The sequence below is a fragment of the Serinus canaria genome, chromosome 8 (genome assembly GCF_022539315.1).
Source record: "Serinus canaria isolate serCan28SL12 chromosome 8, serCan2020, whole genome shotgun sequence".
Taxonomy (NCBI): domain Eukaryota; kingdom Metazoa; phylum Chordata; class Aves; order Passeriformes; family Fringillidae; genus Serinus; species Serinus canaria.
Window position 1 is genome coordinate 1770274 of NC_066322.1, and position 26331 is coordinate 1796604.

At 45.7% G+C, this 26331-nt stretch overlaps 1 protein-coding gene across 2 annotated transcripts in view; it reads right to left on the reverse strand.

The window, feature by feature from the left end:
* CACHD1 (cache domain containing 1) overlaps nt 1-26331 on the reverse strand; it is a 99899-nt gene that overhangs the window by 37570 nt on the left and 35998 nt on the right. For both annotated transcript variants that reach the window (XM_009088785.4, XM_050977696.1), the window contains 2 exons: nt 20426-20574; nt 6748-6854 (listed from right to left, as the gene is read on the reverse strand). In XM_009088785.4, coding sequence (XP_009087033.2) covers nt 6748-6854; nt 20426-20574 — 256 coding nt within the window. The remainder of the gene's footprint in view (nt 1-6747; nt 6855-20425; nt 20575-26331) is intronic.

The following is a 26331-nucleotide window of genomic DNA, read 5'->3' on the forward strand; positions in this document are numbered from 1 at the left end:
TTGCCACGGTATTTGACACTTCCCACAGTGCCTACAAATCCCACCGGGATGCTGGGCTGGGACTGCTGAGCTCTGTGCAAAAATGCAGCTTCTCATGAGGACAACTCCCTGCCTTGATGGTCCAAGGACTGCCAGGGATTCCTCATTCCCCTCCAAAATCTCTTTTTTCTCTGAGCTGCTGCTTCCTCCTGCAGGCAGAAGGGCCATGAGACTATAAAACATTTAAATCCTTCTTTTTATGCCCAGCCACCAGGATTTCATCCTTCTGGGGGGCGAAGTTGTTTCGTATAGGCTGAATTTCTGGTGTTGAAGTTTTTGTTTTGAGTTACAGAAGTTGAAAAATGTAATTTCAAAGTTGACATGTGAACACTCAGTGAAAGCCTGGATGAAACAACTTGTCCAGTCTCGTTTTACCAACAACATTACAGTAAAGGAGTTTATAATTTAAAGGCTTTGGCTTTTTTTAATCCTTTCTCTATTAAAGATAAACTTCTCATTCCTGCTAGGCCATCAGCTGTATTTATTTCCCCACGAGAGTATGTGGATTTAAAAGTATTCCTTTTCCCCATAAAACAATTGGTTTTGAAACTCCAGCTCTGCTGTTCTTCCTTTTCACACAGTTGTGCTCATGTTTCCTCCAGCCAGTGTTAGTTCAATAACACCCTCCCCAGGGGCCACCAATTTTATCCTAACTCTGCTTTTCCCCCTTTTTTTCATTTTCCTATGACCACAGCAGACAATCTCCCTGCAGATAAACCACGGCTGAAAAATCCAGACTTTTTAAACACATTCTTATTTTCCATCCACTCAAGCTGCAGGAATGCCCTGCAGATATTCCCTCAATTCTTGCCCCTTGCCAGGACACACAGTAGGTGATTTTTTTCTAACCTAAATCTCACTTACCCCAAACTTTCCACGCCCTCAGTGCCTGCAGTTTATTCCCACCTCCTCCTCCCAGGAAAACCAGCCTCTGGACAGGTTATTCCATCCAAAAAAAAAAGCTGATCCCTCAGTTCTGGACACAGACTGGGAATAAAAGTGGCCAGCTGCCCATGAGGTGGCATTGCCAGGTCACTCCAAAGCCTCTGTGCCCTCCTGGCACAGAGACTGGAAGAGCTGGGCAGTGTGAAGATGACAGCATTTGAAATGATGGCTCTCTCTAATTATAAATATCTCACCAGGCAAAAAGGACTTTTAGGAAGAAAGCCCTGTGTGACAGAGTTTATAAACTTCAAAGGGAATGCGATATGATAACACTTAGCACTTCTAGATACCACTTTACATCTTCAAAGCACAGCCAAATCATTAACTAATTAATCTTCAAAGAACAGCACAAACAGTCAGGGAGGGGAAAAAAAAGGAACTGCTGAACATAATTGCTGGTTACAAAAGGGTTTCTCACAGGCCTCCTCTTCAGCATCACATTTGCTGAGCTGCCACCTCGGCTCTCATCCCACAAAAACCAGGGAAGTTTCATTCCCAGCTCTCCTCTGACAAGTCCCTCCACTGAGAACCCTCCTGGTGAAGGAACAGCACAAAGAAATGTGTTTATTGCAGGAGTGAAGACGTCCTCTGACTCTCCAGACAGACCTGATCCAGGATTTCCCAAGTCAGACCCAAGTGCAGCTCCTGTGCTGTCACCAGGAATAAAAGCTCTGTGGCTCAGCCACAATTAACATTCTGCTGGTGCCAGGACAGAGCCCTGCTCAATCCAGGACTCTGAAGGGAAGAGAAGCTCAAAAACCCTTTCATTTCAAGGAATGGGACCAGATTCCTCCTTTAAAAGGATTTGGAAGGAGGGGTATTAACTCTTCTGCTCAAATAACTCCCAAGCATTTTAACTCAGCCCAAAATCAGTGTAAAACTCAGCAATTTAGGGAACATCTCTCATTCTGGACTCGGTGATCCCTTCCAACTCCAGATATTTTATGATTTTAAGATTTGAGCTGATCAACAACTCGAATAAAACAGAGAAAATTTACTGGGCAATCTGTGCCATCTCTGCATATTTCAGGGCAGAGCCCTCTGCCAAAGCTGCCTGACTTGGAACAGACATTTCAGCACTTGGAGGGATGAGAAGGAGAAAGATTTACTGGTTCCCTGTTTATTCAAAAGGCAAAAAAAACCTCCAAAGGAATCTGATAACATAATGCACTGGCTCTGGGGAAGATTTAATAAATAAAGGAGTATTCAGAGTGGTGAGGACAGATCTCTTCATCTAACTGCCCAAAGCCTGTGTCTCCATCTGGAGAATAAAGACTTTCTCCTTATCTCTTTTGTAGTAATGGCTAAAAAGTAATCCAGATGCAAAACTCCAACCAAGATAAAACAAAATCTTTTCGAGACATTAAGCAACGTTTTAAAAGCCACCTAACATCAAGAAAAAACAGTGGTAAAAGTGATTTTTTTTTTAAAGCTGAGGAGACACATCGATTTCTTTCTCCCTCCCCAAAGATTAATGCTTATTTTAACAAAAAAAAAAAAAAATCCAATAATAATGGAAAAAACAGATTTGAGCATTTCATGAGCTCTACCACCCCTCTTAACACCCTGCCCAGGGTGGAATTTGGGGTTGCTGTCCCTGAGGGCTCTCCCAGGCTCTGTTCCTGTGGCTTTGTGGTGCAAATTCCATTCCCTTCCAACACCTCCAACTTCAGCACTCCGATCCCACTTTTCACTCTGGGCCAAAATTAACATTTCCAGAGCTGAGCCCGAGGTCGAGCGGAGCAGAGCTGCAATTTATGTTTTGCCAGGAGCTTTTTACAGGCAGGATTATTTAAACTGCAGAGCTCACGTGGGAAAAGGGGGGATACCCATGGGAATTCTGTCTTTTATGTGCAGGGTGAGATGGAAAACTCATGGAGGAAGACAACGATGAGAACACCCAGAGGTACCCACAGGTTTTAAAGCATAAAAATAAATGAGGCAGAGGTAGAGCCTAAACCCAGAGTGCAACAGAGATTCCTCCCCAGCTCTGCATGAGCACACTTATGAGAGAGGAAAGAAAATTATGGGATATGGGGAATTTTCTTGTATTTGATCACTGTCTCCCTTCAGAGGTGGTTATGGCTCAGTGTGAATATTGATGAATTTATTGGGAATTGACTCCAGTGCACACCAAGGGCTCGGCCCTGAGGGTACCCTCAAAGGTAGATGCTCCCACAGAAAGATAAAATTAGGTTTTAAGGCACAGATACACTAATTAGTACTTTTAAACCCATTTACAAGGTGACATCCCCTGGGGGGATTCTAGGGCACTGGGAACACTCCATCCCTCCAAGCAAAACTGCTTCCCACTCCATTTCCATCCCAAGGCAATTCCTGCCCCAGCCTATGAATTCCTTTGGGCACACAGGGATTCCCTGGCACAGGTCACAGCCCAGGCTACACCAGCCAGTGCTACAGACACCCCAACTCTGCCCACAGACACCCCAAACTCTGCCCACACAACCCCCTGAGCACAGACACACCCCAAACTCTGCCCACAGACACCCAAACTTCGCCACAGACACCCAAACTCTGCACACAAACCACCAAACTCTGCCAACAGACACCCCAACTCTGCCCACAGACACCCCAAACTCTGCCCACAGACACCCCAACTCTGCCCACAGACACCCCAAACTCTGCCCACACACACCCCAACTCTGCCCACAGACACCCCAAACTCTGCCCACACACACCAACTCTGCCCACACACACCCCAAACTCTGCCCACACACACCCCAGCTGCCACCCACACCACGCTCTGCCCACAGACAACCCCCAACTCTGCCCCAGACACCCAACTTTGCCCACACACACCCCAAAACTCTGCCACAGACACCCAACTTGCCCCACAGACACCCAACTCTGCCCCACACACACCCCAACTCTGCCCAGAGACACCCAACTCTGCCAACAGAACCCAAACTTGCCCACAGACACCCCCAACTTGCCCACCAACACCCAAACTTGCCACAGGACACCCCAAAACTCTGCCCACAGACACCCCAACTCTGCCCACAGACACCCCAACTCTGCCCACAGACACCCCAAACTCTGCCCACAGACACCCAAACTCTCCCACACAACCCCAACTTGCCCACACACACCCAAAGTCTGCCCACAACACCCAAAAATCTGCCCACACCACACCCAACTTGCCACAGACCCCAAACTCTGCCCCAGACACCCCAAAACTCTGCCACAGACACCAAACTCTGACCACACACACACAAACATGCCCCAGAACCCCAACCACTCTGCCACAGACACCCCAACTCTACCACCGACACCCCAACTTGCCTTACAGACAACCCCAACTCTGCCACCCCACACCCCAAATCGCACACGGGACACCCCAACTTGCCACAGACACCCCAACCTCTACCCCAAAGGGGGGAAACACCCAACTCTGCCCACGGGGTTCATCCCCAGCCCCGGCTCCCCTGCAGTCCCGCACTGGATTTGTGAGCAGGAATCAGCTTTCCCCGAAGGTGTGACAGGTATAAAGGACAGCCTGTCCTGCTGGTAGAGGAAACAGAGAGGAGCCTTCTGAAGGCGTGGTGCTCTTCTGTGTCCCACCAGTGGCACAGCCCCAGCCCAGCCTGCCCTGCTGCCCCTCCTGGCTGTCCCCAAGGGTCACTCTGGGCTCGGGCTGGGTGGAGGGGCTGGGATGAGGAGCAGGGATGGGAAGGGGGAGCTGCCATCAGTGCCAGCTGGGGCTGCCCCTGGGTCCCTGGAGCTGCTGGGACAGTGGGAGGTGTCCCTGGCACGGCAGGGTGGCACTGGGTGGGCTCTGAGGTCCTCTCAGCCCAACCCCACCTGATCTCCCACACTTTTAAACAAGGATATTCCTTGGCCTCACCTACACAAAACTTCTCTCCTCACAAGGTGTGCACCCAGCACCAACTTCTGTTCCTCCAATTAACCATTTCCATCCCGTTTTCCTGCCTCCACCCACTATTTCCATCCCACTCCTCTCTTACAGACATTTCCTCCCCAATCAAAACCTCCCCCCAAGGCTGATTCTGTAAAAGGAGAGCCTGAGGAGGGTCTGCTGTCAATAAATCCCTGCTCCTCAATTCCCTCAATTCCCTCTCCTCTCCTGCTGCCCTTTCCTGCCAATGCCATGTTTTGAAGGTTCTCCTTTCATCAGGAATCTTCCAAGCCAGAGGCAAGGGAAGAGGAGGCACTTGAGCCTCACTGCTGAGCCAGGACAGCAGGAACCTTGAACACTCACTCCCTTTATTTCTCTGAGAATTCAAACCAGAGGTTTAAATTTTGTTTACAAGAAACTGCAATTTATTTGCTTTTCACCACTCAAAAATAAGGAATATTTCTTGAATACTTTTTTTAACCTCTAACTTCTGCAGCAGAAAAAGATTTTTATTTAATTTAATTAAAAACCATGAAGTGATTCATTGCATGCTTTGCTCTTACAACAGTGACTCTGAACTTGCCTTCAAAAATTATTCTGATTAATTAACAGCTGCATGTGATTGAAACATTATTTTAATGAGTGGTTTGGGTTTGGTTTTTTAATAAAGAGATGAGTAAAACAAAGCCCAGCAAATCACAGCGAGTGAACAAAGAGTGCCTGGCTTTAGGATGGAAAACACCACACAAATCATGGCTTGTCAGGAAATCAGCCTGGCCAGCACCTGCATCCAAGATGTGGGATACCATGGATGGGATGGAAAACAATCCATGGGGACTGCTCATTTCTATATTCCATTAGAAATCCAGACAGCAAAGCCATAAGAAGAGAAAGAGTAAAGGAGTTTATAAAAACTTGGGGTTCTGTCCCCCAGTTTGTTGGAGATGGTGAGGGTGGAATGGCAGGGCTGCCACTTCATCACTCAAGTTAATGAAATAAATCAGCATTTTAGTCCAAAAGACCTCTGAAAATGAAATGAAAATAAAATAAACCGAATCCTAAGTCTGCATTATTCCCCCCAAAGAATGAACAAACAACACCCCCACCGAAAATAAAATCCACAAGGTCTGTTAATGTTCCCTAATTTACAGCACTGAGCACCATAAAAAGTTGAAAAGTCAGATGGAACAGCTGGGGCAAAGTCTGACTAAAGCCAGCTGAAATCCCTGCATTAATCCACACTGATTAGGATGCAAAAACAAAAAAAAAAAAGAAAACCTTGCTGCAGCAGAGGCCCAAAAGCAGAATTTTTCAGGGATAAGTCCGTGTGCATTTTGGTTCTAAGCACATTTCTAAGTCCTTGAACGTGTTGAGAAAAGGCCCTGACAAGACAAAGACAGGAAATATTTTAAGATGCCCTCCCATTTGGTGGTTTTTGCATATCCCTGCAAAGGCAGCCTCACATGGGCTGAAGTCAGCTCAGAAGATCAGAGAACCTTCCCCGTGTGGCCCCTGCAGCAGCTGACACTGCTGGTGCCAAAGCAGACAGGCCTAGGAAGGAGAAAACCTTGGGGGGGAAAAAAAAAATAAATAAAAAGGAAGAAATCAAGAGTGCAGAAACCACAACAAAATTATCCACGCTAGGCTGGAATAAAATCTTCATGACATTTTTATAAAGTGCTCAGACTGAGGGCACTACTTCAGGTATCAGCTTTCAATCATGAAATCTCAAATTAAGAGCAGTGTGACACTTGCAAGGAGAAATAAAAGCTTGTTGCTATGGCAATCAATGCAAATTCTCCGTGCCAAGGAAATGCTGGAGTCTCATGGGAAAAAAGCCCTACAACAGTAGGAAAAACCCCCCAAAGTAGAACTGTGCTGCTCACCAGAATTTAAGTCACGTCCAGGATTGAAGGCTCTGCTGTTGACAGTGGTCGAGAGTCGGTCGCAGCTGATGGTTCTGGAAACGTTGGTGTTGAAATTCCCATCAAATCTGGAAGGACAGCAACAGGATCAGCAATCAAACATGATTTATTGAACCCCCATTTACACTGAAAACACAACTTTTTAACATTAAATAATGTAAATAATTATTTATGGTAACACAGAGTTGAACTTCCCATCAAATCTGGAAGGACAAATCTGGAAGGATCAGCAATCAAACATGATTTATTGAACCTCCATTTATATTGAAAACACAACTTTTTGATGTTAAATTATGTAAAATAATTATTTAGTAACACAGAGTTGAACTTCCCATCAAATCTGGAAGGACAGCAACAGGATCAGCAATCAAACGATTGACCCCTTTACTTGAACCACATTAAATAATGTACCATTTAACATCATCTGAAGGACACAGGATCAGCATCAACTGATTTTGAACCCATTAAATAAACACGCTTTTTAAGTTCAGCATAAATAACTATTAATAGTAAGAGACTGGTGCTGAAATTCCCATCAATCTGGAAGGACACAACAGGATCAGCAATCAAACATGATTTATTAACCTACACTTACACTGAAACACACACTTTTTAATGTTAAATAATGTAAATAATTATTTATGGTAACACAGAGTTGAACTTCCCATCAAATCTGGAAGGACAGCAACAGGATCAGCAATCAAACATGATTTATTGAACCTACACTTACACTGAAAACACAGCTTTTTAACATTAAATAATGTAAATAATTATTTATGGTAACACAGAGTTGAACTTCCCATCAAATCTGGAAGGACAACAGGATCAGCAATCAAACATGATTTACTAAACTTACATTTACAATGGAAACACAGCTTTTTTAATATTTCAATAACTATTAATAGTAAGAGATTGGTGCTGAACTTCCCATCAAATCTGGAAGGACAACAACAGGATCAGCAATTAAACATGATTTACTAAACCTCCATTTACATTGAAAACACAATTTTTTAACGTTAAATAATGTAAATAATTATTTAGTAACATAGAGTTTAAATTCCCATCAAATCTGGAAGGACAACAGGATCAGCAATCAAACATTATTTACTAAACTTACATTTCCAATGGAAACACAGCTTTTTAATATTTCAATAACTATTAATAGTAAGAGATTGGTGCTGAAATTCCCATCAAATCTGGAAGGACAACAACAGGATCAGCAATCAAACATGATTTACTAAACTTACATTTACAATGGAAACACAGCTTTTTAATGTTTCAATCCAAGTAATTATTTGTAGTGACACAGAGTTGAAATTCCATCAAATCTGGAAACCAGCAGGACCAGCAATCAAACCTACACTCCCAATGGAAACACAGCTTTTTAATGTTTCACTGTAAATATTTATAGAGACACAGAGCTGAAATTCCCATCAAATATGGAAGCACAACAACGAGAGGAACAGCGATCAAACATTATTTATTAAACCTTCATTTACGATGGAAACTCAACTTTTAATGTTTCAGTGTAAATAACTATTAATAGTGAGAGATTAGTGTTGAAATTCCAATCAAATCTGGAAAAACAAGACAAGGATGCACGAAAAGATGATGATGGAATCAAAGAAGGGTTGGAAAGAGCCTTAGAACTCATCCCATTGCACCCCAGTGTGCCAGGCTGCTCCAGCCCCACCCAGCCTGGCCTTGGACACCCCAGGTGTGGGGTTGGGCTGTTTGTCCCTGTCCCAGGATGGTTCTGGCAGGCTGGGTCTCAAAAGATGAGTCTGGACTCCAGGGTTTTTCTGTCTTCAGAATTGTTTATTGTTTCTTATCTACAAAGTCCCTTCTCTGCCCGACCTGGATCTGACCAGCAGGGCAGCCAAAGGCACTCTGACCACCCCCAAGGCGGGCACATCTTTTATAACAAAAACTACAGATATCAGATTTACCTTTTATCCCCAATACCTGTCACCCTCGTCACCCAGTGCACCCTCACCCCAGACCAATCCCCAAGTGCCAACACCACAGCAGATGGATGACAAGAAGAAGAAAGAAGAGCCCTGGTGACACGCCCTGATTGCTCCATCTTGTCTCCACAACCCCCCTGTACCAAACCCCAAAATCTGGGATTTACCCTATAATTGTGTCTTCCCTTCACCATTCCCACCCCAGTGATTCCCACAGGTTCCATCTCCTCACACACAGGTGGCACATCCCTGATGGATCAAAATCCATCCACCAAGTGCTTCTGGCAACATTCCAAGGCCCCCGAGCCCCCCAGGGGTTCTCTGGGTAGCTCTGGACATCAGGAGGGATGGGCTGAGTTCCCACACCCAGGGATGCAGGGACAGGGCCTGTGTCACCCTGTGCCAGGGCCTGCCCACCCTGCCAGGCAGGAATTCCTGCCCAGTTTCCCACCCAACCCTGTCCCTGCACATCCCAAGTCCCTTTGATCTCCTGCCTTGTCCTCGCTCTCCACAGCCAGGAAGAGGAAGGGACAGACGGACGGACAGCAAGGTCCCTGTGTGTCCTGGTGCTGAAGATGAGCCTGGGGTGCCCTGAGAGACCCAGAGCAGCCAGACCTGGAGCTCTGCACGGGCTGGAGCTCTCTGTTGATGTTATTGGCAGCCTCCTCCCAGAGAATTCCCAGCCCCTCTCTGTGGAGGAAAAGACATTTCCCAGGAATGCAGCTCTTGGATGGAGGCTGTGGCTTCTCTTATCACCCTCGAAATGTAACCACTTCAAAAAAAATATCACTGCTCTTTCCAAGAGAGCAAAACTGCTGCTGATTTTTTGTTGGCTGGAGAATCCCCAGCCCGAGATTGGGATTGGGAACGGATGGGTTCCACAAAACTCGTGTTTATCTTGGGGCAAACCCAAAAAGCTGCACATGAAACATCTCCATCCTAAAGAAATATTTCCGAGCAAGGCTGAGGAACAACCCCACGGTGAAAAATAATGACTTTTCAGGATGTAAAGGGGTTGTTCCCAGAGCTCCCATCAAAATCTATTAGTGATGGCAACAGGATGCCTTGTTAGCCACCAACATTATTCATTTATTGCATTTAAATGCTTCAGCATGCTCCAAAAATCATCCGAGGCCTCAGCTCTTCTCAGGGAGCCACTGTCAGTTACCCACCAGGAAGATGAATTTGTGGATGTTGAAGAGGGAAACAAAACAATTCCTGCAGCCCAATCCCATCCCCTCCCTCTTGCAGCAAAAAGGAAACACGGTTAATGAGGAAAAAAAGTATAAATAAAAGATGAAAAAATTGTTTTCAAACCCATAAATTAAAGACCAGACCTGCCTGCCTTGAGCAAGGGCTGTCCCAGACTGGGCTAGGTGGGATGTCTGCCTCAAACCTCCTTTCAGCTGCTGTTTGCCCTAAAATTGACTTAAAATTGCCTTAAATTTGCACCTTGCAATGGAGCGGTTTTGGTTCCATGGCACAAGGACCTGGAGGAGAGAGCAGCTCCTACCACAGCTGAAAATCAGGCCCAGGAACTGGCAAATCCACATTGCAATATTTGTCATCATTTTGATGCCACTGGAGCATTTTCCACGTGCTTCTAAGTTTCATTCAGAATTATTCTATATTAATATATTTGAGCATCCTCCCCATCAAAGCCACAATTAAATCCAAAGCCCCAGCACTGCTAAGTGGCCTTTCCCACCAATGTTTGCATTCTTTAGCTGTAAATACTGGTTTTACCTTTCCTACCACGTTCATACCTCAGGTTTCAAACTGTGCACACCTTCCCATCGCTCGCTTTGGAAGAAGTTACAACACCAAAAAAATATTTGTATTTTAATATTTGAAGAGAAGTATTGACCAGCACCTTTCCTCTGCACAGAGGAGACAATTTTCACCAGTGTCTCCTAAAACTTTTACCAGCTCTTCCTTTATTTTTTACCAATATCTCCATAAATTCTTACTTGTGTCTCCCCTTTTTACCATCATCTCCCTTAATTTTTACTTCTCTTAATTCTCAACTGTCTCCTTTAATTTTTGCCTGTGTCTCCCCTAATTTTTACCAGCATCTCCCTTAATTTTTACTTCTCTTAATTCTTAACTATCTCCTTTAATTCTTACCTGTGTCTCCCCTAATTTTTACCAGCATCTCCCTTAATTTTTACTTCTCTTAATTCTCAACTGTCTCCTTTAATTTTTGCCTGTGTCTCCCCTAATTTTTACCATCATCTGCCTTAATTTTTACCTGTGTTTTCCTAAATTCTTACCTGTCTCCCTAAGCTCTTGTCAGTGCCTCCCTTAATTTTTACCAGTGTCTTCCTACACTCTTACACTTATCTCCCTTAATTTTTACCAGTATTTCCCTAAATCTTCACCAGTATCTCCCTTAATTTTTTGCCTGGGTCTCCCTAAATCCTTACCACTATCTCCTTTAATTTTTAGCAGTATCTCCCTTAATTTTTCACAGTGTCTCCCTAAATTCTTACCTGTGTCTCTCCATTAATTTCAGCCTGAGTTCCCTTTGATTTTCACCTGTCTCCCTAAATTCTTACCAGTCCTTCCCTTGATTTTCACCAGTCTCTCCCTTGATTTTCACCAGTCTCTCCCTTGATTTTCACCAGTCTCTCCCTTGATTTTCACCAATGCTTCCCTTGATTTTCACCAATGCTTCCCTTGATTTTCACCAGTCTCTCCCTTGATTTTCACCAGTCCTTCCCTTGATTTTCACCAGTCCTTCCCTTGATTTTCACCAGTCTCTCCCTTGATTTTCACCAGTCCTTCCCTTGATTTTCACCACTGTCTCCCTTCATTTTCACCAGTCCTTCCCTTCATTTTCACCAGTCCTTCCCTTCATTTTCACCAGTCCTTCCCTTGATTTTCACCAGTCCTTCCCTTGATTTTCACCAGTCTCTCCCTTGATTTTCACCAGTCCTTCCCTTCATTTTCACCAGTCCTTCCCTTGATTTTCACCAGTCCTTCCCTTGATTTTCACCAGTCTCTCCCTTGATTTTCACCAGTCCTTCCCTTGATTTTCACCACTGTCTCCCTTGATTTTCACCAGTCTCCCTTCATTTTCACCAGTCCTTCCCTTCATTTTCACCAGTCTCTCCCTTGATTTTCACCAGTCCTTCCCTTCATTTTCACCAGTCCATCCCTTCATTTTCACCAGTCCATCCCTTCATTTTCACCAGTCTCTCCCACTTTTCCCAGAAGCACAACTACAAGGCCAACAAAAACCTCCTGAGATTTCACCCCAAATATTCCAGATGACAACACTTAGAAAAACCCTCCAAAATCCTCACCAAAAACCCCGCACCAAAATGATCAACCTATAACTTTGAGGGTTTTTTTTTAACAGATTTAAAGCCAATAAAAGGCTTGGGCTGAGATTCCCTTCCAAGCCAGCTTCCTGCAGCCCATCCCCCTTCTCCCGGCGCTGCTCCAGGATTCCCTTTAATGAAGAAGGGATGGAAGCTGCATCCCGAGGGAGCCGCCACTCCCACTTTGATCTGGTCCCCACGGAGCTCCCCGCTCCCTGCCTGCCTCCCCAGATCCTGCCTTGACTGACGTTGGCTCTGATGTGCAAACTGCTTTGAACTTCAGAGATGCAATTCCCACCGGGCCGCGCTCATTCCCATTCTCCTTCAGCGGGATTTACGGGCGGGCGGAGGAGATAAAATGAATCTGCAGGAGCTTTGAATCTGACATCAAAACCCAGCTCCAGTGAGCTCCAATTGGATTTTGCTCGGCCTGGATTTACAGTGTAAATCAACTTCTTTTGTGTGGTTGGGGTTCAGGGGGAAACGAGGGAGATGTGGCGCTTGAGCAGCTGCTCAGGGCTTCGTGTTGTTTTAATTCTCATTTTTTCCCTTTTCTCTCCCTCCATACAAATTCGAGCTGACATTAATATGCAAATGAAATGACATAAGTTCACTCAAAATTCAGGGTTTCCTTTGAAATTCCCAACTAGGCCTTGTGTTCTTGATTGCAAGGCGAGATTTTAACTCCTATTTTACATAAATACTTAAGTATAGGGTTCCCCCTGCATCTAAACAGAATGCTGGAAAACAATGTTTTTATGAATAAATTCAACCACAAAAAAAAAAAAAAAAAAAGAAAAAAAGAAAAGAGAAAAAAAGCTACTGATGGTTCAGTTACACAATTTCTTCTGGCAAGGCACCAAAGCTGTTCCCATTATTTCAAGTATTCTTGAAAAATCCAAGTATAGCTGCTCTCAGCTGTAAAGAGAATGCACTGTTGGAGGGAGGATCCAACTCAGGAACACAAACTATTCCCAACCTCACTTTTTCACGAGGAATTTCTATTCCCAACCCCATTTTTTCATGAGGAATTTGGCCACATTAGAAGCAAAAGCAAGAGCCCAGGAGAGAAATTTCCCAAATACCTGCAGCACTGTATGGACAAATGCCAGGACTCTGCAGAGTCCCTACATCCCCTAGAACCCCCTGGGCTGTGCTGCAGCCTGAAACTCTGTCAGAACTGCAAATCCATCTTAAATTTCATTTATGGTGGCTCCTCTGGAAGTGCAGCTCTTCAGGTACTGCAGCAGCCCAAGGAACTGAACGGGACTCTCGTTATCTCCCACTTAACTGCCCCAGAGAGGAAAGGTAAACACAGAAAGAGCCGTGATAAAACTGAACTGCAACAGCAAATATTTAACCATCTGTTTAAAAAAAAAAAAAGGCAAAAACCCAGACCACTTCTGAAGGCAGTATCACAGCCAGGGAGTAAATGATTCTCAAAGAGAGGTTTGTAAACTGCCTTATTCAAACAGCTCCGCTCATGTTTGCAGTGCACCACTGCCAAGCAGGGTGTTTTACCAACAAATACTCCTCCATTCCAGCTCCTTCCACAAATCTGGATAAATGCATTCCCCAAGCTCTTATCAGCATAGGTAAATAAAGAGCAAAAGCAGGTTTGCAGCTGCCTGGCAAAGCAGCCAGAGTGGGAGCATCCCTGAGCACCAGTGCCCCTGAGCAGATGGATTTGGGAGAGCTTCCCATGAACAGCCCGCAGTGAAATCCATCCAGGGGAGGAGGGGGATGATTCCAGAGCACACAGGACCATGTCCAGCAAGGAGGAGCAGTGAGGGACACTCAGGGCAGCTTCTGGAGCTGCCACTCTCTCCCTGCTCCCATCCCATGGAAACTGCATTTCCTTTCTCTCCCAGAGCTGAGGACAGGACATGCTGCAGCACATCAGAGGGATGGGTCTTAAACCTGCACCAAGATTAGCTCAGGGAAGACTTTTTGTGTCCCTTTAAAAGCATCACCTGGTTTTTGTTGGAAAAGCTGCAGGAAGAGCTGCATTCCTCACAAAAGGAACTGAACATTCTATTTTCTGGAAGGTGATCCCCCTGCAGCCACTGCTGTGTCAGAAACCACGGGCAGGATCTCTAACACAACCAACTTCCCTGGCAAGCTGCAGCTACAGAAAGGCACCTCTGGAAGTCTCCCACAGGAGAGCATCAGTCACAACTTCTCCAGGAAAAGACATTTTGTGTGGTGGGCAGAAGACAAATACTCAACCACTACCCAGATATCCACCTTATTCTTGAAGGGGAAGGAGTTTGATGTCCTTTCAGCTGAAAATATTCACTATAAACCACCTCCTGATCTGCCTGTTGCCCTCCAGGCCAGCAACATCTCTGTGAGTGAAGTCATTCCAGTCATCACTCCCAAGCCAGACCACGCAGACCTGCCAAGGTAGAACCCCCTAAAGCTTCCAAAGCTGCCTCCCAAAACTCATTTCTTAAATCCCTATTTAGAACTGACACCCATCCCAGGAGCTCCCACTGCAGCTACTCAGGACTTTTGATGAATAAATTCTGTTTATTCTTTCCCTCCCTTCTTGCAGCCCTTTCCAGATCCAAGATTCCCTCAACACCTGCTGAGGCCTTTCAGGCACAAAACCCAGGAGACTCCAACCTGTACACAGAGGCTTTTATCCTCTTCAGGAGAGAGACACTTTAATTAAAACACTGCAGGGTAAATCACCAGCCAGTTCCATGGTGATGGGGAATGTCTGGAGACAGCATGAAACCCACTCCTCACGTGGATATTCCCCATCCATTCCTGCTCCTTGAGCAGCCTGTGCTGCTGAGGGACACAAGGCTTGTTTTTCCAGCAGGGATTTCCTCCAGGATTAGCAGATGCACCTCACTTGACACCCATTTTCCTGACCTCCCACCAGTTTGCTCAGGGCCCCGAGCACTTGATCCAGATTAACTCTGCTGGGAGCAGCCTCTTCCCCAGAGCCTGGGAAAAGGAGCTGGTGCCCAGGTCTGACCCAGGGACACAAACACAGCCTGGCTGCTTGGGCAGGCACCAATTTCCACACCAACCCTGTGGGAAGAGCTTGGGAAGAGCTTGGGAAGAGCTTGGGAAGAGCTTGGGAAGCTCTGCTCCCTGCCTGCCCCTGTGCCACTGCCAGGGCTGGGTTAGGCAGAGCTGAAATTCCAGCAGAGACCATCTGCCTTTGGAGAAAGGATCAGCAGAAGCCAAAGGGGGAATGGGGGGATTTGGGATGCATTAGAGATGGGACCTCTGGGCTGCTGCACATGAGGGATTTGGTTTTTTTATCTTCTGCATGGGCAGGAAGGGTGAGTGGGGCTCCCATCTTCACTGAGTGGCTCAGAGGGTCACAAGACCTCTACTCACCATCCTTTATTCAGGATTTATTAACCAATAAAACACTGCCAATGGGGATATTGATGCTTTTGACCCAATCCTTGCATATTTTATGGACTCATGGTACAGTGTGAGCTTTCTTAGGCAATCCTGTTATGGCACACAAACCTTCAGTGCTGCATCCTAAACCTCCTGTTACCTTTGTAACTACTTTTATTTTTTCCATACCTTAAACTCTAAAACTCTAAACTTTCCTGTACTTAGCTTAATGTCTCTGCTTTAAAAATATACATTTATTTCATAAACCCACATTCTCCCTTCTGGCCCCTCAGTTTGGGAGCCTTTTCCCAAGGTCTCAGATCAAACCCTGGGTTTCATCCTAAGCTTTGGCTTCCAGGCCCAAAGCTCTGAGAGTTCCCTGAATTTCAGATTCCAGCAGGGGAGCCCAAATCCTGCCCTGCTCGCCCCTCTCAGCAGCCCCTGCACTCAGATTTAGCCCTGGGATCATTTCCCTGTGCCCAAGCACATTCAGAGGCTTTGAGTGTAATTTTATCAGGAAATGTTTGTTGAATTAAAGCCTTGCCAAAACCACTCCATAGCCACCAACCCTGCAGCCCCATCCAGCCGGGTTTGCATATTCCAATTGATTTCTTTTCACCACTTCCCAAACCAAGGTAGCACAACCCTGCCTTGGAGGGGGCACAAACACACAGTGAAAACCAGAATAGCTGGGCTACAAAACAGCCACCAAAAGCCCAGTCAGGCTGGGGATTCCAATCCAGACTGGAATCACAGGGAAACTCACTCATTTGGGCTGCAAGAAACAACATGGGATGGCAATAAAATAAATATTGCTTTCCCTGTGTGTCCCACCACTCATCAAACACCCAATTTAAATGCCAGGTTGGTTTTCTAACCCAGCTTGTGCTTTGTTAGGTCCTGTTTTCTCTCATTTATTTACAGCCACCAGGTGTGGAAATCTCACCAGCAACGTGACAAACCATTTGGATTTTCAGAAGAAATCCAAGAAACTCAAGGATCATTTTCTTAATGGCAACCACAAACACAAACTGAAGCCAGCAACCCATTAAAAAAAAATAAACAACAATTTAAAAATCCTTTCCCTACAGGACAGTTCATCCTTCCCAAGTTAATTTTCCCCAGAGCAATCCAAACTTGCAGCATTTCCATTGTCAATAAGTTGGACAATAAGAGGGTGAACACCAAGTGGCAAACAGCCTTAAACACTGTGGGGGAAAGCTTCAAACCTACCTAAAAACACCCAAAAATACACTGAAGGTAATGCACTTCTGACACTGTTCTTGCCTCAAATGTTTGCCCAATGAAGAGGCCACATGAGGAAACAGCCAGAAAAGAACACAAATATAAAAACATGTAAAAATACCTAAAAATACTTTAAAATACCTAAAAATACCATGTAGATAATGCACTTCTGACACTGTTCTTGCCCAAATGTTTGCCCAATGAAGAGGCCACATGAGGAAACAGCCAGAAAAAGAACACAAATATAAAAATATCTAAAAATATCTAAAAATACTTTAAAATGCCATGTAGATAATGCACTTCTGACACTGTTCTTGCCCCCAGCGTTTGCCCAATGGAGAGGCCACATGAGCCAGATAAAGAACACAAATTTAAAAATATGTAAAAATACTAAAAAATTCTTTAAAATACCTTGTAGATAATGCACTTCTGACACTGTTCTTACTCCAAATGTTAGCCACACGAGCCAGATAAAGAACACAAAATAAAAATATGTATAAATATCTAAAAATACTTTAAAATACCCAAAAATACCTTGTAGATAATGCACTTCTGACACTGTTCTTGCCCCAAATGTTAGCCCAATGGAGAGGCCACATGAGGAAACAGCCAGAAGAACACACAGAGTTCAGGAGCTGTAACACAAACATTTCTCAACCCTCCAGAACAAAAACCACAGCCCTGAGGACCCAGACAAGGCCAAGGCTCAATCTGAGGCAGAAAAAAAAAAAAAGAGATTTTCACAGACAAATCTGGGTCTTTTTCCACGTGACCTCTTCTGCAGTTAATAAATACTTTAACCAAAAAAATGTAATTATTGTTGCTTTGACACCGACGTGAAACATTTTAAACACCAAGGATAAGCTGCTCTCAGCAGCAGCACATCCAATTGAACTTCCTGCAAGGGCAGGCCCAGTTAATCCATGAGTTAAACATGGAAGAATTCAAAATATGTCACAATATCCAGGTGACTCAGCTTCTTTCCTGATATTTAACCAAAATGGGGAATCTTCCAGAAAGGTGAAGCCACAGGGAAGGAAAATGAAAGGAAGAGCAGCAGATGGGAGAGGCAGAAAGGGGAGAAAAACTGAAATGATGGCAGAAGCATTTAGACAAACCAGGCAATGAACAAACATGGAGCTAAAACTTGGAAGTTTCAAACAGAAAATACATTTTTACATTATTTTTTTTTTGCTCTTGCAGAGGATTTCCTACAGACAGCACTGGGTCCAGTGGTCAGAGAAGCCTCAACCAGGCCTTGCCAAGGTCCAGAACATCCTGCAGCTGATGAACTGCTCCGGGAACCAGACCAGTTAATTATTTAATTATTGATGCAGGCAGCCAAATAATGAGAGTCCCAGAGCAGAGCCTGAATGAGGAGCTGTGCCAACAGCAAATTCCCCCTCTGCTTTGCCAGCTGCTTGTGCCTTAAACCTCTTACTGGGAAGGATTCTTATGCAAGTTCACCACAGGTAAAGGAACTTCTGAAGGACTTCCAAGCTTTGTAATTTTGGAGGACAAAGAGAAAAGGAATTCACTAAAGTTGCAGACTAAAAGCAGATTTCTCTTGTTAATGAAAAATGAGGCCACACTGAGCAGGGGGTGATAAATCCCATTTCTCCTCCCCCTCAGCCCTTGCTCCCTTGCTTGGAAGGTGTTCCTGCTGCCTGGTGATTCCTGCATGGATTTTGTCATCAGAGCACTGAAAGGTTTTCATCCTCAAAGAATTCCTGACCCTTTTTGTCCAGGCTGCATTTTCCACAAGCACCTTGTCCAGCAAGGAACTGCACAGAAACTCCAAACCTGTGCCCTTGGAGTCACCTGATGACCCAAATTACCTTCCTCCCTCTCAAATGTGCTTAAATCAGACTGAGATATAAACAGCAAAAATCAGTCTGCAATCAAGGTTTGCATAAATGGAAAGTTCCTCTTGTTCTTTTCCAGCCCACGTGGAAGCAAATGTTTAAAATGTTCAGGATCTCAAGAAAATGACTCCTCTTTAATTGGAAAAATCAGGGCTTCCATCACCCATTTCACAGTTAGAAAACCCAAAGAAACTTCTGCAAATATGCAGCACAACAGAAATGATGAGAGACAGCCAACTGCCTGGATTTAGGCTCCTCAAAACTCCTGTGCTTAGGACCAACCCAAACTGAACAGGAGCAGATGCAGTTTCCAAGCAATGGAGTGGATTCCATCAGACCTCTGCTGCCAACCTGACTGGATTCCATGAAACCTCTGCTGCCAACCTGACTGGATTCCATGAGATCTCTGCTGCCAACCTGACTGGATTCCATGAGACCTCTGCTGCCAACCTGACTGGATTCCATGAGATCTCTGCTGCCAACCTGACTGGATTCCATTCGATCTCTGCTGCCAACCTGACTGGATTCCATTAAACCTCTGCTGCCAACCTGACTGGATTCCATGAGACCTCTGCTGCCAACCTGACTGGATTCCATGAGATCTCTGCTGCCAACCTGACTGGATTCCATTAGATCTCTGCTGCCAACCTGACTGGATTCCATGAAACCTCTGCTGCCAACCTGACTGGATTCCATGAGATCTCTGCTGCCAACCTGACTGGATTCCATGAGATCTCTGCTGCCAACCTGACTGGATTTCATGAGATCTCTGCTGCCAACCATCAGCATGCCAGCCTGGTCAAATGGAGCACAGTGCTGCCAGCATGTGATGGACTGAGCAGCTCGTGACTTTGGCCACTTCAAAGGAGAGGAAGAGGTCCCATGAGCAGCCTGAGGAGAGTCATTCAGGGCAAGCAGTGCAAAAAGGCTGTCTTGGATCTAGACAGACTCTTTGTGTACAGAACACTGTGAACAAGCTTTCTTCCCTTGGCTGCTTCCAGCTGATTCCCAGCTCCTGTGTAAAGCCCACCCTCAAACACTGGTGTGGCAGAAATGGAGAAGAGGAGGAGGACAAGATAAGAGGCACCTTTGGAGTTTTGCCCTCTCTGGTTTTACCCAAAGTAGCAGAACACTCAGGAGTAAGAGCCTGGATGAGGGATGTGGGACTCCAGGGGCTCTCCAAAATGCAGTTTATTGGATCCAAGGTGTCACAGCAGCCCAGGGTGGTGGGTGTCAGAGCCTGTGCCCACAGCTGTCAGCTCCAGCTGCAGGCAGGCCTGGACACCCTTTGGCTTTGGTTAGAATGCATTATAGACTTTTCTTTGCTGAGCACCTTCATACAGCAGAACCAATCTGTACCTTAACTATTACCTATAGCCTATCATAACTACTGTAATTACCATATTCATGGCACTGCTCTCCAGTCACTCACAGTCAGTACATTGCAGTTTAAGCTAGAAGTTGTTTTTCAGTTTTCTTGCAGTGGAAAATTCTGAGCCCTTTTTTCTCCTTGCCACATTGTCAGGCTTGTTTGCCTGTGCTCTCTTTGTGCTGGGTAAAAACATCTTCTTGTTTGGGGTGGGTTTATCCTTTGCTCTGAGCCATAAAACCCCTCCTAACTCACACACCCTTTGCTCCTTGGTTACCCAGTCAGGCTGGCTCAGCATTTCTTTCCTTCTATATCAACTTGCTTCCATCTCTATCCCTTCCTCAGATTCTACATTCAAAAACCTTTCTGCCAGGCACACACACATCTGTGAGACTTAATTTTCAAACTCTCATCCTCCCCAACACTCTGTTTTGCAAAGGAACCTTTTTCTTCCCCGAGTAAAGGAGGGTGTGAGGAGTTCCAGGATGTCATACTCACTCCATCATGGACGGGGGGATGGTGCAGCAGTCCTGGATGGCAGTCAGGGGTGAGGTGAGGTGGGCAGTGTAGGAGGCTTCCACCACCTGCTTGTTCCGATTCACAACGTCCAAGTAGCGGTTGAACTTCTCACGGATTTTCTTTGCCAACTGAATATAAAAAAAAAAAAAACACATAAGGAGGTTTAAAATCAGCCCAGTTTCTCTGTATGACCCCATTCCTTAACCAGCAATTAGAACCTGTGGTAAAGGCAATTTTTTTTCCTGGTTTGCTTGCTGTGTAAAGCCCACCCTTAAACACTGGTGTGGCTGACATGTAGAAGAAGGAGAGGACAAGATAAGAGGCACCTTTGGAGTTTTGACTTAAATTCTTGTGGCTTAAGCAAGAAGTCAAGTAATTAATATTGGCTGCAGCAAGGAGACTATATAAGAGAATAAAATACATTTACCATCCAGCAATGGGTGCTTCAACAGAGTTTTGCATGAGTAAAAAGTGTGATTTCCATTACACAAAGTTCCCTGTCACTAAGAACTGACAGCTGGGTGTGACACTGGTGCTTGCTCCAAGGCCTGACAGGGATGTGATGGAGAACAAACCAAACCACAAGTGAATTTATTGAAGTTCTACATGTGGACAATTCAGGAAAGCCCAAATAATGGTGTTGGAACTGTACAGAACTCCTGCTGCTCCTGGAGCAAAGAGCAAATCTCCCACTGATGGGAGCAGCCTCAGGATCCAAGGAACCCAAATAACCCCAAACACTGCCATGAACATTCCTCTTCACCAGGTGGATCTGTGCATTCCCACCACCTCTTTCGTGGAGATCTGGCCAAAACCACCACCCCAGCTTTTGCTTTCCAGCTGCATTCCCTGCTGCTCTCCTGGGAGGCTGAGCAATGCCTGGGGGGTTTCCTCATCCATCCAGGGCTCTCTGTGCCTGCTCACAAACTGAGAAATCTCCAACTGGTGCTGTACCACAGCAGCAGGAAAATAATGACAAAAGTCTCGCACCAGGGAAACTCCTCCTGAAGCCTTTTGCTGTCAGAGGGACTCCTTATAAATCAGGACAAGGTTTAGAGGTGACACTGTGATTTGTAGGAGACGATCTTTGCTCCTTTCAGAAAGTGAAAACAAACAGGTTGTGGCCCCTCCCATGCAATTCTCAGACCATTAAAAAAATTCACTTTGGAACTAGCAAATTGGGTACTTCAGCCTATTTTTTTAAAAATACTTCTGCCAAAAATGAAAATAAAAGTGAAATTAATGATTTTTTTTTCTGGCAAATACTTCCAAGCTGGTGTGATCTGAGGGCTGGTGGTGCCTGTGCCCTCTGCATGCCAGGCAGATTCCAGGCACTGGGAAGGGCTGAGCCTGCTGGGACACATCCCAGGCTGTTGGAGTGACAGTGCTGTCACAGAGGAGCTCGTTTGTGTCCCTTCCTTAGGCACTTCCCAACCAGCCTGACTAATGACTGCCGGGGAAAATGGGAAAGGACAATCTGTGGCTGCTCCTGGAGCAAACGTGGCAGTGAACACAGTTAGCAGGAGGCATCAGGAACATTTACTGAGACTTTCACTCAAAGGCAGGAATTGATGAAATGGATCAGAAATGGATCAGGCTTTTTTTTTTTTTTTTTTAATCTGCATTTTCTGCATCCCTTTCACACCAGCCAATGATACATTGAATAATCAGCCAGACACATCCCAAATGAAAGAATCATCTCTTAAGCAACAAGACAGAGGTGTTGAACAATCAGAAATACTGTTTTGCATTTCTGCAAACTCCTCCAGAGCTGAATCAGCTCCTCAATGCACAGCACTCCCCTCTGCTGCTCCCTGCACACCCCAGACCCCACAGGGATGATGGAACAGGGCTGCTGCTCTCGTGTGCTGGCAATCAGCCCTGGATTCTCCAGATCCCTGCTCTAACAAATCTCTCTCCCAGCTCTCACCACCAGGCCATGATTTACCTGCTTCTGGGGGGCAGGAGGCCTCCCTGATGGCAGCACTGCTCTCTGCCTGCTCCAGGGAATGCTGGAGACCGTGACAGGTCTCCAAGGAGCACAGGTCTAATAGCACCCTGCTCAAATGACTTGCAGAATTACACCTAATTAGCTCTGTGGAATGATTTATGGCCAAGGCAGCAGAGGGCTGCTAATGGGCTCCTCCAGGTTCCACATCCAGCACTACTAAACTAAATTGTTCCCAGTTGTTAGGATAATAAGCTGCTGGGGAGATCTTTCTCTGGTTTCCAGTAAACTTTCTTTTTGTCTGGCTGTACCCCTCAGATGGGGATTCTCCTGGAGCTGTTTAAAGCCCACCCTTCAACACTGGAGTGGGAGAAATGTAGAAGAGGATGAGGACAAGGTAAGAGGCACCTTTGGAGTTCTGCCTTCTCCTTTTTTACCCAAAGTAGCACAAAACTCAGGCTATTTTGCAAAGAAATCCTCCTTTTCTTTACGTATTAAATGATAGCACGAGGAGTTCCAGAATTTCAGGCTCGCTCCATCACGGGGTGGGGGGATGCTGCAGCAGTCACACAGCACAAATTGTTTGTGCTTTCAAACAAACACAAGCCAAGTTCCCTAAATCAAAGCACTCAGATTTGGTGTGTGCCAAGTTCTCCTCTCTCTGGGCAGGTGAAATGCCAGGGCAAGGCAGATGTTTGAATCTGAGCTTTCCCTACCTGAAACCAGGAAGAGGGGAGAGAGCTGAAGTTTGCTGAGCATCATTAGCAGTCATAAAACCATCACGGGGCCCCAGAACAAAAGGCCTCAGCTTTGGGATCAGAGCTGCTCTCTGATAAATGAATGCTGCTCAAGCTGAGGGCTCGGTGTTGATGAGTTTTCACCTTCGAGGTTGAACGATAAAAGCGCCCCCACAGCCTTTGAATTTCACCCTGCTGTGCCGAGCCTAAAGATCTGACAAATCTGTTTTTCAGAAGATCCTGTGCTTCAGAAGCTGACAAAAAGCAAATGCTTTGTTCCCAAACTGCGTCTCCCATGGAAAAAACCTCGGCATGGCTCAAAGTGGCTCTGTTGTTTTTCTGGAAGGGGATCCAGCGCCTGGCTCGGGGCGGGGAGTCAAGTGCGTGTCAGCAGCGAGGGATCTGAAACCTCCCAGAGCTCCAGACACCACCCCCTGCCCACAGCTGCGAGATCTGACTTGGTCTAACCTAAAGAACTCTAAAAATATTGTCCTCTGATGCCAAGACAATGCTCCCAACAACCCAGACCGCTTCAAAACCAGCAAACCCAACAAAGTCACCGAGGGCAAGGCGATCCAAAAATAATTTTCCATTGAAAATTTCTTCAAAGGAATGAGCTGTGATAAGAAACTGAGGGTAAAACACTCAATGAAATCCTAGAAACAAATGGTTCTAATTAATCAAATTGAGAAATATCACTCAGATGAAGCCTAACAAAACAAACCTTTCTGCCATAGCTGGGCTTCTCTTCCCTCCCAAACTTTAATCCCCTTGCAGGGTGATGGAGCCTGTCACAGTGAAAGCTGCAGGCTTAAATCACCTTCTCCTCTTTCTAAATAAAAACCTGAAGTTTTTATCCAGCACATTCCCTGCTTTTTTTAACCTGCCTGGAGCTGGAGAGCTGCTGGATGCTGATGGATGCCAGACCCACAAAACCTCCAAAGCAGAGAAAGAGAGATAACAAATGATGAAAGGACAGAAGACTGAGCCATGAAACCGTGCTTACATAATTGCTGGAGTATTTTTAAGGCAAAATGGGAAACTGTGCCCTCAGTCAGGCACAGGAAAGGGGCAGGGGTGTCCCACACCTGGGTGGGTACCACGTGTGACAGACATTTCCTGCTCCCACAGAAATGCTCCAAATTCACCCCTTTGAATGGAGACTGAAATAAACCTGGATACCTCGAGATTGACATAAAATATTATTATCCCACACGAAGTGCTCTTGGCCTCATCTCAGAGACAACAGCAAGGGGAAGCCTCTGTGGGCATTTTCGAGATTTCTGTGTTGTCTCCTTGATTTTAATAAACAAAGCAAGGAGCAGGGAGTGCTCTGTGTGAACAATGCAGCCATTAGCCCTGTTTTCCCTGGGTTTCCTCTGGCAGCTGACAGGCAGCCAAAGCCCCTGGGTTTGCAGACAGGTTGGACTGTAACACCTGTTTCTATTACTGCAGCACCCCTGGGTAATGCACTTCAATTGTCACCATCTCCACTGACAACCTTTCATCACAACATCACTGAGCTCCTCTAATTTTCCCAGAGACATTTCCCTCATTTGCATCCTTCCCGGAGCTTTCTTTTAAAGCTTCTTCCCCCTCAAAGCTCCACAGCTCTGAAGCCTCCCCTCTGCAGGGAGCTCTGAGGGAAAGCAGAGCTCCGAGGTGAGGTTTTATTTCTGGCTGTAGCTTGAAAGCCAAGGTGTGTTTCATGTTTCCAAGCCTGTATATAAAATATGCATCAGTGGGGTTGACAGGCAGGGATGCCAGGATGGACTCACAGACAGGGATTTGACACTGTCAAGCTCCTTGGAAAGGATGGCTTACACATGGAAGAGCTGAGGATTAAAATTCTAAATTCTGAGGTTTAAATTTCCTCTGCAAACCAGAAAAATCTGGGAAAAAAAGCATCTCTTCCCCAACACCTACCAGCCATTCATCCTGCTGCTGTATCACAACTGTGCATCCACAGGTTCCCAGCCTAGGAAACTTTTAATGTTATTTATTTTAAATAACACGTGGCTCTTGAAGAAACCACTGCTTTTGTACCAGCCCTGAAGAGCAAGAGGTCAGCAGGGACAGAGGGCTCAAGGAGGGATGACAGAATCCCCTCCAGCTTCATCCCACGCCTCTGTTTTAAGGGATTCTAACCATTCATGGACTCCTGGGATGGGTTGGGTTGGGAGGGACCTCAAGGATCATCCTGTTCCACCCCATCATGGGCAGGGACAGCTCCCACTGTGCCAGGGTGCTCCCACCTGCCCTTGGGCACTCACAGCTTCTGTGGCCTCCCCACCCTCACTCTGAGGAATTTCTCCCTAAAATCCCACCTAAACCTCCCCTCTTTCCATTCAGGTCCCTTCTCCCTTGTGGAAAGTCCCCGTTCCTGCCTCTCTGCACCACACTGAGAATATATTTCATTATTGCCACCAGGATGCAGGAAACCTCTCCCCAATGTGCATTTTGTCACGGAAACCAGCACTCATTTGAGGTTTTCTACTGGCCAGTACCTTTGGCAAAGCCTCCCAAGACTTATTCCAAGGAAGATGTGAAACAGGATGCACAGCAAAACCTAGAGAGAGGTCACAATTCCTGAATCATTCTGGAAGGACATTGAACCCACAATAATTGCCTTTTATTGTGAGGCTCACAATTCATTCCTGTGTGTGAACACACCACTCCTCACAGCCAGGGAACGTGCTAAATGTAATTTTTTCAGCACCTTCCTGATCTATTTCCTCCCCAAAGCCTTCTTTGCCCAGTCCAAAACCGACCAAACTAAAAATCCAACCCAAGGGCAGCACGGTCTGAGCTTTCCAAGCCTTTTCTCCCCAAAGTTGGTAAATCTGCTCCTGCCAGAGAGCATTTCACCCCCCTCCTGCGTGGAGCCCGGATCCCTGCTCTCCACACCATGGAAAGCAGATGTCTGGCAGGACACTGAGCACACTCTGACTTCCCTGAACTCAGTAATGCAGATTTTCCCCTCATAAAACTCCTCCTGTCCCGCTTTATTGACATCACCAACTCGCAGCACTGCACTCTCATATCCTATGAGAGTTCTCTGACACTGAAATAGCTCCCAGGGAAGGGATCCAAGTTAGTTTGGGGATTGCCATCCCATTTTTAATGACCTGTTCAAAGCAGAAGAGGTTTCATCTGTCAGGTACAACAGTAATTCTGTAACTGCAGACCTTAAAAGTGCA